General features: G+C 33.9%; 2 protein-coding genes across 2 annotated transcripts; both read right to left on the bottom strand.

The window, feature by feature from the left end:
* Positions 1-2,594: 2,594 nt before the first annotated feature.
* Positions 2,595-3,161, bottom strand: LOC132057526 (uncharacterized). Its single transcript, XM_059450167.1, has one exon. The coding sequence runs from the start codon at positions 3,159-3,161 to the stop codon at positions 2,595-2,597; it is 567 nt and encodes a 188-aa protein (XP_059306150.1).
* A 746-nt stretch (positions 3,162-3,907) lies between these two features.
* Positions 3,908-6,384, bottom strand: LOC132055771 (cytochrome P450 78A5-like). Its single transcript, XM_059447754.1, has 2 exons — positions 5,320-6,384; positions 3,908-4,844 (listed from the first exon to the last, which is right to left on the bottom strand). The coding sequence occupies exons 1-2, from the start codon at positions 6,262-6,264 to the stop codon at positions 4,242-4,244; spliced, it is 1,548 nt and encodes a 515-aa protein (XP_059303737.1). The 5' UTR covers positions 6,265-6,384; the 3' UTR covers positions 3,908-4,241.
* Between the last annotated feature and the right edge of the window lie 15,362 nt (positions 6,385-21,746).

The raw sequence follows: 21,746 nt of genomic DNA, 5'->3' as shown, positions 1-21,746 counted from the left end.
ATCGAAAGATCCAAATTTTGATATATCATCCCAACCATACACGCCTTGGATAAAGTTCTGTACGGATATGCGGTTGCTTTTGTCATGTGCTCATGAGAAACAAAAGACTAATAAGTAGTAGTACTTGGTACTAATTAGAAATAGAAGAACGTAAACAGGTTGTCGAGTTGGGGATTAAGAGCGGTAAAATTTAATCAAATTAATAAATGTTTCATGTTCCAATTTGCCAAAGTTTACTTGAATTAAATGGGAATTGAGTTAAATAACTAATGGATCTTAACCTAGCATATGACTCAATCTCCTCTCCTTTTTAACTTTTTCTTTTTGAAAAAGAAATATGAAAGCTGATGTAATTTCTTCTAAAATATTATCTAAAGTTCTTCAAAATTTACATAATTTGCAACCCTAATTTCAGTTTTGTAAGTTTGGATTTGCAGGGGTAGACATAGAAGGTAACTCATGGATTCATTTGAAACCACTAGCTTAGATCGAACCCCATACATGTGCTAAAAAATTATTCACCGAATAACTATAACTAGTAAATTTTGAACGCAATAAATCAAATGGGTCGTGGTAGAATTCCAAGCTCAAATAAAAAACGATCAAATTCTAAATCCGGCTTATGTGGATTAATTTGGCTTGTATTTTGATCTGTTTTAACCAAATGTTTGATGAATCATTTCAAGTCAACAAACGAGTCATGTGCCAACCCGTTTGAACCAAATGAGTACATTATTAGTTCAAGGAAGAGGGTGAGAGGAGTAAAAGAATATATAAAAGATGAGAATTAATGGCTTGGCTGAGAATCAGCAAAAGAGAAGAGGCTAAGGCAAGTTGCGTTTGATATTGATGGAAACACTGTGAATATTGGATATTCAAATCCCGAATGCATCTTTCTTTTTTATACAGGTGGGAAAAAGGAGAAAAGCTTTATTATGGGTACAATTATAAGTAAAGGAAATTATTCTACTAGTACATTTAAAGCTAGCTAGTTAAGATTTAGATACCAGCAAAAGAAGTGAACCATATCATTTTTTGTGCTTGGGGTTCTTATTCTTCAATCATTATTTGTTTGGTTCTACCGACTACCACATTGTTGTTTTGTTATCATCTTCATCATAAACCAAAATTCCCCTTAGCAATAGAGCAAGAGAATCTTAGTAGTTTGCTTTACTTTAACATCAGCCATACTACTACTTTTTTCTCCATTCAAAAGGCTATGCTTTCTAGCTAAGAATTAATAGAGCACAAAATAAAGCTAGCAAGAATAAAGCTGATAAAAGGGACAACATAGCACAATGTATAAGTTTATGATCAATTAGGACAGTATAAGGCTTTTGTTTATTATTTAAGCAAGATTTTATGAGGATCTTGTTTCATCAACATCAATTAAGGTATAATACACTCGATGTTAAATAAATAAATTTATTTTGACACTACTTTTATCCCTCTAATTACTTTGTATTGAAAATTTACATATAGTATAGTAGTTGCAGAGTTCAGTACACTGATATAAAGCACAAACCTTCACGAGTCATTTAAGTTTCTAAAATAAGAAAAATATATCTTGGGACAAAAGTCTGAAATACTAATATATACAAGGATCGATTATTCGCCTAAAACACTAAATCACCTAAATACCATTTCGTCCCCCACAGAAAGAAAAATGCATCAACTTACACATAAAACTATAAATTATTTTATAGTGAATAGAATGTGAAATAAAATAGAAATACATGTATTATTAAACTTTAATAAAAACATTTTAAATGACAATTAACCTTAAAGTAGTAAAGGGTCATGTTTTACTGAAATAAAAATCTGCTATTAATAACATTAACAATAACAACAGCATACCCATTATATTCTCACAAAGTGGGGTCTGGGAAGGGTAGAGTGTACGCAGATCTTGCCCCTACCTTGGGAGGTAGGAAAACTGTTTCCGATAGACTCTCGGCTCAAGATAAGGTGCAAAGACAATAATAATAATAATAATAGGCAATAATAGCAGCATATAATAGTATAAATGACATTAAAGAAAGAAGCAAGCAGGCTATTTGAGAGATCTAAAAAAAATAAGCGAGTAAACAAAGATAATAATACTCCTAATACTAGCCCTTTACCCTGATACTCGACCTCCACCTCCTCCTATCACCGGTCATGTCCTCAATAAGCTGAAGTAGCGCCATATCCTGCCGAATCACCTCTCCCCAGGCCTTCTTTGGCCTACCCCTCCCTCTCACTTCGGGCCCACTGCGCCGACCTCTCACACCTCCTCACTGGCACATCCATGCATCTCCGTTGCACATGACCAAATCATCTCAACCTCCTTTCCCGTATCTTATCCACCAATGGGGCCACACCCACCTTATCCCGAATCACTTCATTCCGAATCCTATCTTTCCTGGTATGCCCGTACATCCATCTCAGCATCCGTATCTCTGCTACTTTCATTTTCTGGACATGGGCTTTCTTAACTGGCCAGCATTCCGTCCCATACAACATAGTCGGTCTAATCACCACTTTGTAGAACTTTCCCTTTAGTATAGGCGGCACCTTTTTATCGCATAATACCTTCGATGTGAGCTTCAATTTCATCTGATCCGCTCCAATACGACGTGTGACATCGTCATCAATCTCGTCATTCCCTTGGATGATCGACCCCAGGTACTACAAAATCTTTCTTTCTTCGGGATGACCTGAGTATCTAGTTGCTCGTCCTCGTCCTCTACCTGAATCACATCACTAAACTTGCACTCTAAGTACTTTGTCTTAGTCCTGCTCAACTTGAAACCTTTCGACTCCAAGGTCTGTCTCCAAACCTCCAGTCTCGCGTTAACACCGCTCCGCAACTCGTCAATAAATACAATGTCATCTGTAAACAACATGCACCACGGCACCTCTCCTTGGATGTTGCTTGTCAATGCATCCATTGCCAAAGCAAACAAAAACAGGCTAAGAGTGGACCCCTGATGCAGGCCCATCGTGACTGAAAAATGTTCTAAGTCACCTCCAACCATCCATACCCGGGTCTTGACTCCATTATACATGTCCTTAATTGCTCTAATGTAAATTACTGGAACACCTCTATCTTCCAGACATATCCACAACACCTCCCTTGGGACTCTGTCATAAGCCTTCTCTAGGTCAACAAACACCATGTGCAAGTCAATTCTTGTTATCCCTATACTGCTCCACCAACCTGCTCACAACGTGAATAACTTCTGTAGTCTAACACTCCCGTATGAATCCGAACTGGTTCTCCGAAATAGATACTATCTTCTTCTGGATATCCCCTTGTTCTTGTATTATATACATTCTTACATGCAAACTAATTAGAGGGAAAACAATCTACTGTATTATTATTCCGTGAGTAAATTGATTTATATATATAGTTAATCACATTAAAGTAATTCATGTTATCATTCACTCATCTAGATCAGTCATGTGGTCATCTCTTGGATTCTCCGATCTTCTTTTTCTACAACAGCATTACATGTACCGTAGTCTATTGTCTGCTTTAACAGTTACGTCTAGTACGGAACTAATGAGAAATTGAAACGTTTCCTTATAAGGAATAAGGATGACTAGTACCTTATTATTCGTGGTAATTATGAACTATTATTCAGTTACCTGAAACGGACTAAATACTAATTAATAGTCACATAAGATGACACGCCATGAATTAGTCTGTAACTGAAGAGCAAGACAACGCATGGACCGGAAGACAATCCCCAGTTGTACAAGTGTTAATAGGACAAATAAAGGGGGAAAACAGCCCAACAAGGAAGAACACTCATATTAGGAAAAGACCATTCACACTTGCATGCTACTGTTTACACCAATTAAGCAAAGTTCACACAAAAACGTTAAGAACCAATTGTGTCGCATGTGACATTGGAACAAGTTGCACAATGACATTATGGGATAAAATTGGAAATTGACTCGTTTAATTTAGAGAAACATAAGAGATTATATTGCTTTGGATATGTAGAAATGAAGCTGTGTACAGTGCATGTTGAAAAACACCAAAGCCAACAAACAAATCCCTAGCATAAAGGACCAAGTGAACGGTACCATTGGTTAGCCTATCTTCCCTAGCTAAGACAACTTAATAGTACTACTGCTATTAGCATAACTTATAAACAAGTCTGATCTCTCCGTTTAAAAGGTCCAAAAATTTAAGGCTAATGAGATCAAGCAAGACGCAAAACATCAAAAACCAACCAAACAAAAACCTTTCAACCAACCCTAGAAACAGCCTTGCAAACCAAAGGTTGTGTCATTTCCATTGACAATTTCAGGCACTCTGACAAGTCCACACCATTATCCGGAGGAAACCATTTGAATCCTTGAAGCAACTGAGCTAACCAAAGCTGGACAGTAGCAAGTCCCATTGCCTTGCCAGGGCACACCCTCCTACCCGAACCAAACGGAGCGAGCCTAAGATCAGAACCCATGATGGATACATCTTGTTCCAAGAACCTTTCGGGCATAAACTCTTCGGGTTGAGACCAAATTTTTTCATCATGAGTAATAGCCCACATGTTCACCATAGCCGTTGTTCCAGCTGGGACGAAGTGCTGACCAACGTTAGTATCATGAATTGCAAGCCTAGCCCATGAAAGTAAGGGACCAGGTGGGTGCATTCTGAGAATCTCTTTCACTATGGCATGAAGATATGGCAGATTAGGCAAGTCCGAATCACATACAGCTCTATCAGTTCCAACCACAGTGTCTATTTCACATTGAACTTTGGCTTGAATATCTGGATGCAGCACCATCCTGGCAAGAATCCATTCTAGTAAGATGGTCACAGTATCGGTCCCCCTGAATATCATTTCCTGAAGAAGATAAATGTATTAATAATCTAAGTTGCACCCAAATCAAATACACAAGGATATGATGCTGAAAGAAACAGATAGAAATAGACTTGAAGGGGAATATCAGCACTCTCCCTATCATGGAAAGTAAAAGCTAAAATTATTCAGATTCTTCATCACCAGTATACCAGAAAGACACATTTTAACAGATGTATTTAAGCATCTATGCAGAAGAATAGGGTAGTATTAAACAACGGGAAAAAACGACACACGCATAAAACATCTAAAGAGTGGAGCAAATGAAAACCGAACATTAACTACTTGTCTGATACGTTCTTATAAACACTTGCCAATTATCCATTAACAAAATCATGTAAAATAATAATATATGGGAGTAAAGAGATTTAAAAAAACACATTATAGTAGTCATATTTTCACATCAAAATCATACGAATAAACGAATAATTCAAAAGGGCAAAGACTAAAGAAAAAATACCCAAAGAACAGCTATCATGTCTGAATCACTGAGTTTATTTTCCTTCTCCAGATCGAGCAAAACATCAACGAAGTCACGAAAACCTTCATCTTCAGTATTTCCAGCATAATTAACCCTCTTAAACCTGTGTTCCTCAATGATCTTTCCAACAAATATATTCACTCTCGCCACCAGTTCTTTACATCTTCTTCTAACACCTTGCAAATCTAACCACCCCAACAAAGGAAAATGGTCACTCCAGTTAAATATACCCAACAACTCATACCCTTCACTAACCAAATACTCCAACTCCCGCCCATCTTTACCTTCAAAATCATAACTTTGCCCAAAAACAGTCGTCATCACATTATTCAATGACCCAAAATGCAAAACCCTTTTCACCTTAACACTTCCATCCTTCTCCATCAAACTGGTAATATCACTCACCATTTTATTACCTATCTCTCTTCTAAACTCCCCAAAACACGCTATTCTTTTAGGACTAAACAAATGGGTAGCAGAAATCCTTCTCAAATTCCTCCAATACTCACCATAAGGAGCAAAACCCATTGCTCTATGAAACAAAAGCTCATAAGCAGACTCTTTCACTGGCCTATCAGCAAAAGCTGAACTGTTTAATATTTCCTTAGCAGTCTCAGGATGACTAGAAATAATAAAACGAGTAAAACCAACTGAAAAAGCCATTAAAGATTCAGCTTTTAAGGCTTTAGAGACCTTTGCTAGTAACCTGTGAGTTAACGTACTAGTAAAAGTTAAGACCAAACCAAGAACAGGTAAACCTGAAGGACCAGGAATGGAAACACGGGCTTTAGAGAAAGACCAAGCAAGTCCACCAGGGGTAAGCCAAAAGGCAAAAACAGCAAGAAAGATGAAAAAGAATAGAAGTAGTTCATAGTTTAGGACAGCAGTTGAAGGAATGAAGAGTTGAGAGTATTCAGAATACATTTTTCTGAGCTTACAAAGGTTGTGTTGTTTTTTTGTTTTGCAGGTGTTGAGTAGTTAAGATGTGTTGATCTCAGTTGAGAGAGAGAGAGAGGAGGGGAAGTGCAGAAGGTGACAGTGGAGATGTGGAGAAGACCAAGAGCGTGAAACAACGGTTAAATAGAAGAGTTATAAGGCAATTAGTTTAATTCTTTAATTCTCTTCTTAGATAATATTCCCTCTGTTTCCAAATAAACTAGATGATGAAAGCCCGTGCTAGCACAGGCCCAACACAAAAAATAGTATTCCTTTTATTTTAATTTATGTGATATATTTTTTTTTAGTCTGTCTAAAATTCAAAGAATAAGAAGGGTTTATCCCCATCGAATAAATTAAGCCCGGGCCCAAACTCGAGATATATAAGTAATAATAATCTTAATTTAGGAAGCATAATTTGAATCATATTTTTTTACTACATAATTAATATAATTCAATGACATGTTAAATATGTATTGTTGATAAGTCGTCGTAGTTATTTAAGTTACTTAATCCCCTAGTTAGATAATTTTTAAACACAAAATTATTTATGAGGAAAGAAGTTTGGCGGGAGAATTATCAAATATCAAAGAGATACAAACGCGAACATTTTGTAACGTAACATGATCTAAATTATAGGAGTATAAATAATTACAACTCGGTGAAAATCATAAAACATAAAAATAATGACATTTTCATGAATTTGTGAGTATATAAGTTCTTTACTTATAGATAGAAACAAATTTCGTGGTATTTATTAAGTTTTAATTTTACTCGTGATATTTCCTACTGTAAGAGTTTATGTTAGTTAAATATAATGATTTAATCTTAGTTTTAGATGAAATTAAGAAAAAAAAATTAAATTCATTAGATGAACCTCACAAATCAATTTGGTTCTTCCCATATAGGTTATGCTTAAAAGTATTAATCCTCAGTTAAAATTGTAATGTATTGTACTTATTGTATATTTTTTAAATATCTTATTTTTAATTAAAAATATTATGTTGATCTAAATTAATTTAACTTCAAGATTTAATCAAATTAAGTCTCGAAAAATGAAAAGTGCCATGTAAATTGAAATGAAAAGAGAGTAATTAGTAAAGTCTTATTAATGCTCTAGTTAGAAACGAAAATGTGTCCATAGTAACTTAAATTTTACCAAAAGGTATAATGACAAAAAATGTAAAGAGTAATCTAATACTCCCTCAGGTTTATATTATACGATTTTTTTAGCTCGGACACACCCCTTAAAATATTACTTACCCCAGGAGAGTAGGAAGCACTTTCACTAAATTATTCTTAATTAAATAGTACTAATTTAGTATAATTTCTTATTTATATAAAAATTCATTTATCTAAATAAGCCTAAATTTGAAAGAAGGAAATAAAGCTATTAATACTTACTTAATTGTAAAACTATTTGTATTGAACTAAATATAAAAGCTAAAAATATCCTTTTGCACACTCCTTAAGAAATAATAAATGAAGTGTATAATTTATCATGATACCCATATTAATTAATGCATAATTATATTGGATTTGGAAAAAGTGAAAATTTATTTTTAAAATAATGCAAAATAAAAGTGAATGGAGTGAATTCATAAAAAATTGTAGGGGCCCACCTCAACACTCAAGAAAAGGAATTGAGCATTAAATGTGGGATTAGCAAAAATTTTCTCTCTCTTCTCTCTCTTCTCTGGGCGCACGATAGCAAAACCCTTGGCACGCGATTAAAACCTCGTCGGTCAAGGCCGATGGCAAGAGGCCGGAGAAAAGCGACGGCGCCAAACAAGATCCAACTCTCAGAAATAAAGCAGAAGCAAGTGCACCGACGATTCTCTGAGGAACAAAAACCTATTGATGCGCAAGTTAGCCAGAGTGGAGTCGTAACCCCAACAACAACCCAATCACCGGAAAGCAGTGCTAGGGCCGCAAACACAAGCTGATGATATGAGTATTGCCGTTCAAGTGCAGTCACCAGTAGATGGGGCTTCAATAGAACAAGGTGGTAGTGTGACTAAGCCACCAGTAGAAACGGAAGGAGGTCAATTGAAGGTGCAAAGAGAGGTGAATACTCAGAGGAAATTGGAACTCCCAAAAGCAGCTCCAATGGAGAAGCCCTGGGTTCAGCTTTTCGAAGGAAACAATATGGCAATGAAAGGAATGGATCTCCAATTTGTACCCCCGACTGTGAAGGATGGGATAAAAGTCGTCCACCTCGATAAAGCTAAAATGGAAAGAGAGGCTAAGATTTGGAAGTCAACTATGATTCTCTACGTCATAGGTGCATCCTCTACTCTTGCAGCTGTATCCAGATTCATTGAAAGTCAGAGGAAGTTCGACCATAAGCCTACCATCTATTATCACAATGATGGATATTTTGTGCTAAAATTCCATAGTGTTAGTGATAGAGATGACATTCTGTACTCGGGGCCTCATATGATTAACAACAAGCCAGCTATTATGAAGCCTTGGAGGGCAAATTTTAGTTTCAAGGATAAAGTGCTGAAAGTCATTCCCCTTTGGGTGAAATTTCCCAGCCTCCCCTTGAACTATTGGGGGATGAACTCGCTGAGTAGAATTGCTAGTGGTTTAGGCACCCCAGTTTGCGCAGACGATTGCACTACCAAAATGGAGAGGATCTCCTTGCTCGTGTGCTTGTCGAAATGGATATCACCACTCCCTTACCTAATACTATTAGGGTAATGGATCCTAGTGGTACAACGTTTGATCAACAGATCTCATATGAATGGAAGCCACAATATTGTCCGAATTGCTGTCAAATTGGGCATGTATGTCCTCCCAAGCAGAATGTGCAGGCACCGACTAAGCAGGCTGCTCAAGGTCCAACCAAGCCAAAGCAGAATCCGTCAGCTAAAACAACGCAGCCTCCACAGGAACAAACAAAGCAGAATCCGTCAGCTAAAACAACGCAGCCTCCACAGGAACAAACAAAGCAGAATCCCCAGCCTCACAACAGGAAGAGTGATCAGGCCAAACAAGCACAAAATAGAGATGAACACAAGCAAATGCAAGTATGGAAGAATAGGCAGGAACAGGTACCAGCGGACCTAAGGCCAAAGGGTATTCCTGAGGCCTCACATCCTCCAGTAGGTGAGCAAACTCAGGAGGAAGGTGGGTGGACACAAGCAGTAGGAAAGGCAGCTGCTAAAAGTCCAGTAACATCCCCTCCACTGGAGCAAATTGAGACCAGTAATGGATTTAACCAGTTGGAAGAAAATCCACTACAGCAGATGATCCAGAATGTTTTTGCCTTGGCTGAGAAAGGACAAAGTAGCAAAGGGATAGGGTTGCATAGTCCCAACTATCAATCTATTTCTAAATGAAAGTAGCTACATGGAATGTGAGGGGATTCAATAAGTTGCATAAGCACAAAGAGTTTAGTAGAATAATAAGAAAGGAGCAAATTGATATGATAGCCATTATAGAACATAGAGTGAACAAGAACAAAGCTAACCAGATCATCCAGAAAGCGGTACCAGGATGGACGTGGCATGATAACTATGGTAGCACTGATAGGGGCAGAATTTGGTTGACATGGAATCAAGGGGTAATGGATGTAACAATCCTGTATGTTGACTCTCAAATTATCCATGGCCTAATCAAAAGGCTAAATAAGGGCACACAAATGGTGTTTACGGCTATATATGGCCTGCATACCATTGATGATAGGAGAAGCATGTGGAACACGTTGGAGAGCTTAAATTCTAATGTGCAGCTACCTTGGCTCGTAATGGGGGATTTCAACGCAGTCCTTAAAGGGGAGGATAGGTTGAATGGAAGTCAAGTAGTAGATGCCGAAGTAAAGGATTTTGAGGACCTGTTGCTATATACTGGGCTAACAGAGTTAAAATCTATTGGCAGGTTCTATACATGGACAAACAGCCACGTTCTAAGCAAAATTGATAGGGCCCTAGTTAACCCAATCTGGATGACTATGTGGCCTCAACTAGAAGTGAATGTCCTGGATCCTTTTTTTTCTGATCACTCGTTGCTTTGTGTTACCATCGAGGAGCACCAAGCAAAACAGGCTAGGCCCTTCAAATTCTTCAACCACCTAGCTAAACATAATGACTTCTCCATGATTGTCGACACGATATGGGTTGTACCAGTGCAAGGGGGGACAATGGAGAAAGTGTGGAAAAAGCTCAAGGCTATGAAAGATGGAATGAAGACCCTCAATGTTAGAGAATACTCAACTGTTGAGAACAAGATCTACTCTATGAGGCAGCAACTGGAGGATATACAACAGCAAATCAGATACCGATATTATGATCCAGAATTGTATGCAAAAGAAAAAGACATAAAATTGGGGTTGGAGAAGTGGCTTGTGGTGGAAGAAAGCATATTGAGGCAAAAGTCCAGGGTACAATGGCTGCACCTGGGAGATACTAATTCAGCATATTTTTTTGCATATATGAAGCAAAGAATCAGCCAAAATCATATTAGAAGCTTAATCTCTGGGGCTGGTGTACTACTGCAATCCAAAGAGGAAATAGCTGAAGAGATCACAGGATTCTACAAGCTGCTACTCGGCACAAAGGCTGATGAACTCCCTACCATTGACCCTAGGGTAATGGTTACTGGTCCTGTACTGAGTAGGTCCCAACAACTTGACTTGATAGCTCCCATTAGCAGAGATGAAGTCTGGCAAGCTTTAAAGGGTATTGATGACTTAAAAGCACCAGGTTGTGACGGTTTTAACTCGTGTTTCGTCAAGCAAGCATGGCCAATTATCGGAAATGAGGTGACAACAGCAGTGCGACATTTCTTTCAGACAGCTAGAATGTTTAAAACCATAAATTGCACTACTGTTACATTAATACCAAAAATCCAGAATCTATCAACAGTGAAGGAGTTCAGGCCTATTTCTTGTTGCACCATACTCTACAAGTTGATCTCTAAAGTGCTCACTAAAAGACTACAACCTGTGATGGATTGCCTTATTGATAACAGTCAAGCTGCATTTGTCCCTGGTCGGGTGATTACAGATAATATCCTGCTCAGTCATGAGCTTGTCAAAGGATACAACAGGAAGGGAATCTCTTCAAGATGCATGCTCAAAATAGACATGCAAAGGGCATACGACTCGGTTGAATGGCCTTTTTTAGAACAAGTCCTTAAATCACTGAATTTTCCTAGCAAATTTGCGGAGTGGATAATGGTTTATGTACATACGCATATCTTATTCTGTAGTCATAAACGGGTAGCCTACACAACCTTTTGAAGCCAAGAAAGGGCTGAGGTAAGGTGACCCTCTCTCCCCCTTCTTATTTGTAATGGCCATGGAATACCTTAGCCGACTACTCAAGCAACTTGGAAGAAACCCGCAGTTTAAATTTCATCCAAAATGTGCTAGGCTGAAACTTATACACTTAGGATTTGCTGATGACCTTCTATTGTTCTATAAAGGGGATTCTAGGTCTGTTCAGCTATTGTTTGACAGTTTTACAAGCTTTTCCAAGGCATCTGGACTGGTAGCAAACCTGAGCAAAAGCTCCATATACTGTGGTGGCATGACTAGCGAGAAACAACAGGAGATTGTGGAAATGTTGGGGTTTAGTAAGGGAGAATTACCATTCAGATACTTAGGAGTTCCCCTAAGCACTACGAGGATTTCCATTGTTCAATGTCAACCTCTATTAGATAAAATCTTTGGGTAGAATCAAGTCCTGGACAACTAAATTCCTTTCTTACGCTGGCAGAACCCAACTGATCAAATCTGTTTTGTTCTCAATCCAAGTATTTGTTCTACCTAAGAAGGTTACCAAAATGATTGAAGCAACTTGTAGGAACTTCCTATGGACCGGAGGCACTTAGATGTCAAAGAAAGCGCTAGTGGCTTGGGAAAGAGTATGCTCACCCAAAGTTGCTGGAGGCATGAACATTCTGGATGTGGCCACTTGGAATAAAGCAGCCATTAGCAAGCTACTATGGAATATATGCACAAAGAAGGATAAGCTATAGGTAAAGTGGATACATAGTTACTATGGGAACGTGAACATGTTAGTTGACATACCAAAACAGGCCTCCTGGATCATTCAAAAAATCCTAAAGGCTACCAAATACTTCACGCTAGCAGGTATGGAGTGGGAGGACATTCATCAGATGACCAGCTTCTCAACTCGGCAATTTTATCAGAAGTTGCGAGGGCAGTTTCCAAAGGTAACATGGAGGAAATTGGTGTGCAATAACAAAGGACTTCCTAGATGGATCTTTATACTCCGACTAGCTGCACTTGACAGACTAAGCACTAAGGACAGACTTTATAAATGGGGTGTCACCACTAATCAAACCTGCCCTTTATGCGAAAGTGAGGATAAAAGTGTGAATCACTTATTCTTTGTATGTGAGGTATCCAATGTGATATGCCAGAAGCTACTGCTTTGGCTTGGGATTAGAAGGAGTCCAAACCAGTGGCTAGATGAATTAAGATGGGCTGAGGTGTTTGCAAAAGGAAGATCCCTAAAAGCCGAGGTGTATAAGATGATCTTTGGCTGCAGCGGTCTACTACATATGGAAGGAACGAAATGCTCGTGTGTTCCAGAACAAGAAGCAAAGCCCACATGCGTTGGTTAAGCTTATTATCCAGGAAATTCACGCCATAGCTGTTAAGCATGTGAAAATTGCTACATGGTTAGAAGGCTACAACTTTTACCCTTAGGAAATTACTGATGTCTTTTGTTAGTCTAGGCAATGGCTGTTTGTTTGTTTCTCTGTTTGTTTGTTCCTTTGGACTATAGGAAATGTAGCTTTAGATAACTGTGGGGATCAATGTCCAACAGGTTATCTTTTTTTTCTTGTGCTGTAAACGTTCACTTTTGGTAATGAAAAAACAGTTAGTTACCAAAAAAATAATAATGTGGGATTAGCCAAGGAAAATGAGTAGCACCCACGTGTAAGTGGTAACCAATGATTTGCAATGTGAGGACGACGATCCTGCCTGATGGAACTCGTGTTTCTATATAGTACTAGATGGCGTAAGCCCGTGCTGTGCACGGACCCAACATTTTAGATTATAGTTTATTTATGTGTGTAATTGTTTTTTTATATTGCTTAATTTTTTTAAAATGGGGTCTTTTTTTTATTGTTTTTTTTTTTTTTAATATGAGGTCCACTAATTTTTTTTTTTTTTAACATGAGTTGGAGGTGGACGACGATACCACCTCCAATGCCCGTGTTGGGCACGGGCCCAACACTTTGGATTATAGTGTATCTATGTATATGTAGTTTTGTTTGGGTAGTGATAATATACATATATATATATATATATTATATTGCTAATAAACACACACACACACATATATATATATATACTATATTCAAAACACGATTAATATAATATTGTAGTTTGTGCTCCGTATCCAAAACTTTATTATATTAGTGTTTGCTATGAATACAAAGTTTGCAAAAATTTATTAATACTTTTTAAAAGAGAAGACTTGTTTAAAACGAAACTATTTTCCTCTCTTTCAGACAAAATAATAGCAACATTTAAGCATCAGTTGATACTTTAAATTTTAATTCGATTAATTTAAAGGTGTAAAATATTTTATTGTTAATGTATGTAAATTGGACCTAAACAATAATTATTATTTTTTATAAAATTTTGATTTGGATAATTTTAATTCAAATTATTAAATTAATTTTACATGTTTAAAACGAAATAAAGTAGAAATTTGATTTTCTATTTAAACGAAGAACTACTATTTTTTAATTTTTGGTGAATATTCTTGGTTTAGCTCATTTTACTTGTCATGTTGTCTTTTGCACTTTTTTTTAAGGAAACGTCAATTAGAATTATAATTTAACTAATTTATCTTATTTTATTATTTGATCTCCATTTAATATTATGTTTTCTTTTACCACATTAATCTCTTTTCACATTTATTAGAGTAAGAATAAAAATTAAAATATAAATATTTTAAGTATATTTATTTTAGTAAACATAACAAATAAATGACATGGCAGAATAGCAAATACAACAGTTAAATATCTAAATTAGATCTCAGGCTAATATAAGAAAAAAAAGAAAATTGTATGGTTTGACCACTTAATCTTTTGAAGAAAAGCAATAATACGGGGTCAACGTTTTTTGCTGTACAATTGACTTAATGGGATTATTTTGGGAATTACATGAATATTGTTTGATTTTTTAATATGGGGTGCACGTTTTTTTTTTTATATTGTTTTTTTTAATATGGGGTCCACTTTTTTTTTTTTTTTTGATATTGCTTAATTTTTTTTAATATGAGATCCACTTTTTTTTTTTTTTTTTTTTTTACATGAGTTTGGAGTTTTTTAACATGGGGTCCACTCTTTTTTTTTTTTTAACATGAGTTGGGGACAGACGACGATCCATGCCCCAACCCATGCTTATATATAGTATAAATATATAATGTTTTAGGGTTTTTATTTATTTCAAAATAAATGATACTTTAGGATTTGAAAATGAAATTAATATTATTTTTCTGAAATTATCTTTATTTATATAATAAAAAATTATTAAGTAATTTTTTAAAAATATTTAATTAGGGGTAAGTTAGTAAAAATATTTCTAATTTTCTGTGCGACACTTTTAAAAAAAAAGTGTGTATAAGCTAAAAAATCACTTGAAACAAAAGGAGTAGTATTACAACAACAATATACCCAGTGTATACCCAGAGAAAGAGTAGTATTATCCTATTAATAAATTTTGTTTTTAAATCTTTTTGTTAATCGTTAAGAAATTTCCAGAAAACGCCAACTCTTTAGCTTCCACATATTTTAACCCATGGTCTAATTAGGTGCTTTAAAAAATGATGTTTTGATTAATTTAATTAAAAAATTGAAGTACATACTGTTTCTTTTTACCCAAGTAATGTACCAACAAAAACTAGGGGCAATTTTGACTTTTTGATTGGGAATCAATGACGCACTATTTTTTCTTTTTAGTATGAACTGTTACGGGAATAAATATAAATATATTACAGTTATATATATCTTAGTAGATTTGATCAGTCTTAGCGACCCAAATTATATTAAACTTTATATTTAAATTTTTTTTCTGTGCTTTTATGCTACTCTAGTTTTTTTTTTTTTTTTTTTTGTTTTTTTTTTTTTTTTTTGTAATATTGTTATATCAATTGTAAAAGTAGTTCAACAATTTCTCAATGTTTCTAAAATATTAAATCATATAAAAAAATTGTATGTTAAAAAAACAACATTAATCCTAGAGTTTATTTAGACTTGCTTTTCAATTTCAAACAAATGCATGCACCAAAGCTCTTCTCCTTTTTATTTTACTGAGCTTTTTTGATATTAGAGTCCTTAATGATTCAAATTGAGCTTTACCTATATGTTGGATTAACTTAATTATTTTTTTCTCAATTAAATTTATATTGGTTAACTCATTTTTTGGAAGAAAAAAAAATAATCACTCTATTCAAGAAACATAAAAAATATTTAATGCTAAAATTTGTTGTAATATAAGTTAACTTATAAATAAAGATAGCATTTAAAATTAAACTAATTAAAGTCTTGAAATGATGACAAGAATTGTAAAGTAAATATAATTATTTATTTTTCTTACTTTAATTTTTCTTAGTCCTTAAAATATGCATGTTAAGAAAAAAGATGTATTGTTTATTTTTTCTTAATTTAATTTGTTTATATTTCAGAAATCTATATTGTAATTTCTTAAATGATGTAGTTTTAGTATAAATTTAACTAACCATTTGTCTTAAATTATATAAAACTATGATTATCTCATCTTTTTTAAAACATTCTAATATCCAAAAATATGAAAAATCACTCTTGTTTGGAATTACTTATTATTATTATTATTATTATTATTATTATTATTATTATTATTATTATTATCCAGAGAGTTTAACTGTACTTTTAATTACTTTTTTCAGACGTTTTTAGTTCTATATGAAAAATAATTTTTAATTTAGTAGTTAAGCATGCACCGAGGTAGAAGAGAATGTCACGACTACTTTTTTACTTGTCTATAATAAATTTCGAAGGAAAAAAGATTATTTGAAATAATGTTAATAATCATTTCCACATAAAATAAATATAATAACTTTCGGATCAATTTGGTGAATAAATAGATATTTGTGGTTGTCACTATCACCTTTTTCACGTAATCACTGCTTGTAGTATTTGAAAAATTCATATAGTTATTCAAATTTATCAAAATGGGTTAAAACTTACAAGGTAATTAAAATTTCAATTAGGAGTAAAATGAAGAAAAAAAATATGTGAGGATTACAAAACTTTAGGATCCTCTCTTATATATATAGTAGTAATTAACTGTAATATATTTATTATTTATTATTATTATTATCATCATTATCATTTCCTTTAATCTCTGGGGACCTCCCTATCTTTACAGAGAACATAAGGTATCGACTTTTGGTCCCTCTCAGAGACGAACAAAATTCCTCCTACACACAAAGCTAAATTGATATATACACTCTTAATTATGGCTTCTTCTTTTTTCGTTCTCTCCTTTTCATTTTGTTACTGAAATTTATTCAGTTATATTTCTAGTGGAATATTTGTTGAGGACAATATAAGGCCAGGTATATAGATTGAGGCAAAAAGAATGAAGGGGAAAAGAGAATACGTCATTATCATGTAAGTGAGTTGGAAACCAAAATGATCCAAAAAAAATCATTTGAACCAAAATATCCCAACAAAAAAAAAAATTATATAAGTACCTTTAGGCTTTAGCGCAGTAATTTACTGCGCTAAAGGACTTAACCGTAACGGCTCAGTTAAGTCCTTTAACGCAGTATTTTATTGCGTTATAGAAACAGTAAAAAAAAATTTGGCCAACTTTATTTTTTGCAACACTTAGTGTTTTTTCCATACTTTAATCAACGATTAGTCGTGTGTCAAGACTCCGAAACGTCGATATTTTATATAGAACCTGATATTTTTTTCTGCATACAATAATATAGGCTCAATACATCAAGAATACGTAAAGTTCGAATCGTCATTTTAGGGGTTGAAAAGGTGCCCGAATAAGTTTTGTTTGAAAACTTTAGGTTTAAGTGTTCTATATACATAGACGTCTATTTTTGTTTGAAGATTCGTTGTCATTACCTTAAAGTTTTTTATTTTTAGGGTTTAGATTTAAGTATGTTATTTTTTAAAGCGTAACTTCATTTCGAATATACGCGATTTTTTGCGCTCGGACGTTCGATTTACGCGATTTTTTTTTTTTGCAACATAATCGAAATAAAGTTACGCATTAAAAAATAACACACTTAAGGAACACTTAGTGTTTTTTTTCCATAAAAAGATCGCAACATCTTATTTTAATAAATCTTTTCTTTGCAACACTTAGTGTTTTTTTTCCATACTTTGACCAACGATTAGTCGTGTGTCAAGACTCCAAAACGTCAATATTTTATATAGAACCTAATATTTTTTTCTGCGTACTATAATGCAGGCTCAATACATCAAGGATACGTAAACGTTCGGATTGTCATTTTAGGGATTGAAAAGGTACCCGAAGTAAGTTTTATTTGGAAACTTTAGGTTTAAATGTTTTATTTTTTAAGGTTTTGAGTTAAGCGTGTTATTTGTTAATCAAGACATAACTTTATTTTGAATATAATCTAATTCTAAAAAATATAGGGAGAAAAACTAGTTGTAAAGTGGTCAAACTTTAGATGGTCATAACTTTGAGCTGGGATGTCCGTTTTACGCGATTTTTTTTTGATCTTGTGTATTTTTTCAAGATCTACGCGGACAAACGGCCGCAAGGAGGTTTGGCCGAACCGACTTTTAAAAAAACACTTGTTATCCTATTCAATTTTCCCCCAAATTGGCTTGAAATTTTTAGTCTTCTTTACTTATAATATGATGATACGCAATAGATTTCAATGTAAAAATCCCAGGGCAATGTAGCTGTGAATGTCAATTTCATTTTTGTGGTTTCAATTTTTCAAAATAAAGTTGACTAATTTTCTCAATATATAAAGTTGACTAAAATAACCTTATAAAAATAGAACACTTAAATCTAAAATTTTCAAACAAAACTTACTTCGGGCATGTTTTCAACCCCCAAAATGACGATCCGAACGTTTACGTATCCTTGATGTATTGAGCCTATATTATTGTACGCAGAAAAAAATATCAGGTTCTATATAAAATATTGACGTTTCAGAGTCTTTAACGCACGACTAATCGTTGGTCAAAGTATGGAAAAAAAATAATAAGTATTGCAAAAAATAAAGTTGGCCAATTTTTTTTTTTTACTGTTTCTATAACGCAGTAAATTCTGAGTTATAGAAAAAAAATAAAAAATTTACTGGTTCTATAACGCAGTATTTTACTGTGTTAAAGGACTTAACCGCGCCGTTACGGTTAAGTCCTTTAGCGCAGTAAATGTACTTATGTCACCTTATTTTTTGTTGGGGTATTTTGGTTCAAAAGTTTTTTTTTTTTTTTTTTTGTGTCATTTTAATTCCGGACTCCATGTAAGTGGGGGCGAATTTTTTTCTCTTTTATTTTACTTGTCAGTTGGAAAGACTCCAAATTACAGCACAAAAGAAAAATAATAAAAAATAAATGAGTATAGTTGCTCAATTCATTTGCATTCAGAGCGTTGTAAATTAATAATTTGAAATTTATAAAATTTTAGTTTTAAAAATTGTTGTATTCTAAATTAATAATTTGAACATAGTAAAAATTTTCTGAGATAAATTTAGAAGTCCAATCAAAATTACTAAGTTTCGCTGAACACGTATCGTTTACTCTAAACTCATTTCTGCTTGAATTGAACTGATACTAAATTAAAGAGAGGCAGACCCTCGACAGTGGTAATTGGACTTGTTTATAGTTTCTGGAAATGGTTAAGCAAACTTTCAATATCACAAAAATGTCTTTGAATAGGTGCATGGATGCTGCATTTTTAAGGACTTTTTGTAAGAAATAGAATGGCTCTAAGCAGTGTTTTAAAAGGCAATTAGGCACCGCCAAAATGTCCCGAGGCTCACGTGCGAAGATTAGTTCCAATGAGGTTTGCGCCCGACTGTATGCTCTAAACACGCCTAGCGTCTAACATTCGGGGCTCGCCTAACCGTTCTTACACAAATTATATGTTAAATTCCTTAATTAAAATTGTTGACCCTCATAATTCTTTAAGAAATGAATGATAATTAATAGTTCATCTATAGAAATAAGAAGATTGAGTGTAACTCAAATAACAAGTCGAAGTATTGCACAATTACCATTTGTGAAAATTGTGAGGGTGAATATCACTTAATATTTCTTTTAAAATACACAGTCGAACTGTACATTTTCACTTGTCATTGGTCTTTTGTCCTATGTATCAAAATTATCATATTTTATTATTTTGCTATTTGAAAGTAATTTTAATTTTATTCATGAAGGAATTACGTTTTAATTATAATATTGATAAAGTTTATTGATATAAAATGAATAGTATGATAGTAATATTGTTTTAAGAAATTGTGATTTTTTCATTGTTTGAAAGTTAAGATATTAGAGTTAGATTCATATTCCATAATAGCTTTTATTTCATTGTATTGTTTATACTTGTAAAATTATGTTATATATAATTACGATTTGTAAGCAGGGGTAGCTCAAGGGTGAGGCTAGTAAAGCTTTTGATTTAGACCCTCAAACTTTTAAGGCCCCAAAATTTTTTACCGATGAATTTTATGGTAAGTTTTTCTTAGATAATATTAAAGACTGTAAAAAGAAGTACAAAATATATATAACAAGAGAAAAAAAAAATAGTACCTACGTTTTAAGAGCAATGTTTTGAAACTTTGAACTAAACTACTCAAATCTTCATATTATTAAATAAAGTTTTTACAATAACATCCTAGGTAATGTTTTTAAAACACATGGCTAATATCTTATTGACTTGAATTGATACTCACTAATATAAATACTAATGTTACTATATATAATTTATTTGCAGTTTTCTTTTATTTTTTATGTAATTTTATCTATTTAAAAATATTTATTATAATTATAATATTTTATGAAATAATAAAAATAAATATTCTTGGGGCTTACGCCTCGTCGAGACAAATATAAAACACCCCGTCTTTTAAAACACTGATTCTAAAAAAGAATAGAATACTGAACTGGTTTTACAATTGTTGAAATGTAACACTATAGTTGTTGAATGTTTTTCTTGGAGCAAACAAACAAATAGTCACAGGTTGTATGTTATTTAGCTTAAATTGTTCTCTTTCCTTCTTTTTGGATGGTTACATTAATTACTTTTGGTATGTTTCTCTTGACTTGTCCTAAGGGTAAGTCAAGTATATAAGGTTAAAATATCCTAATTGTTTTGTTTCCTTCTTTTTGGATGTTTTATCCATTTAGAGGCATATTATACGCTCATTAACATTGTTTTAGCATTATAAATCTAAAATAGTCTGTTTATCTTATCAATTGTTTTCAGTTTGTCTACTCTCTTTTTGGGGGGTCATGTTAATGATTTTAGCAACGGTTCACGTGGTTGTGATTTATGATAGGGATGGTAGCAATTTGGTATTTGTATTGGTAAAAAATTTCAAGTACTGAAAACTATTTGATCGGACACTTGGCAAGTGAGCACTACATTAAACGCCCGTTAGACCATTCGAGAATTAGTTGTTTGGACTCAGAGGCGAATCTACATGGAAGGATGGGAGTGCACCTGAATAAACGTTGCTATACTTGTTGAAATTGTTTCAATCATCGTTGTCTTTTATGATTAATCGTTGTCCACTGGCCAGAAAATGCAATAATAATCTGTTTATCTTATCCGTTATTTTCATATCTTTATTTCAATTACATTCACATTATCAAAGATAAATAGAGTTTGGATTAATTGCATTACTTGTGACCACAGTATCAACAAGCTAACTCGTTGAGCTAATAAACAAGGTTTGGACTAAACAATCTTTAGAAAAACCTAAGTTAAAAATGCTCTATTTTCTCATCCTTCTCAGAATTTTATCAAATCCTAAATTTCATAAAAATAATCATGTCAAATAATGTGAATGTAATTAATAAAGGAATAGATAAAAACAATTAAACGTTAAAAATACGCCGGCACGGGGAGGGGTACAGTTAGAAAGTTGGGAACGTTACTTATGCGCGCATGCCTTTGCTGTTCTTCCTCTCTGTAACGACCCATTTGGTCGTTTAGCACTTTTAGGCATAATATTCCTAAAACACCCTTTTCGTGGTCAAATCTTGCTGTCTATAGTCTGCGATAACGGGTGATTCGGTTATTTAATTGACGAGTTTTAGTCCTCATTTGACATGCGAGGACGAATGTTCTAAAGGAGGGGAGAATGTCACACTCCATAATAATCCTTGCTACTTGTATTAAAACAAGAAAGAATGAGTTAAGAAGGTTCAAGGAAAGTTAATCGAGTTAGTAAGAATATCGTTATAAATATGGTTGTCTTAAGTATCTC

The sequence above is a fragment of the Lycium ferocissimum genome, chromosome 5, assembly GCF_029784015.1.
Source record: "Lycium ferocissimum isolate CSIRO_LF1 chromosome 5, AGI_CSIRO_Lferr_CH_V1, whole genome shotgun sequence".
Taxonomy (NCBI): Eukaryota; Viridiplantae; Streptophyta; class Magnoliopsida; order Solanales; family Solanaceae; genus Lycium; species Lycium ferocissimum.
Note: the sequence above shows the minus strand (reverse complement) of the source record. Positions and strands in the feature narration are given on the sequence as shown.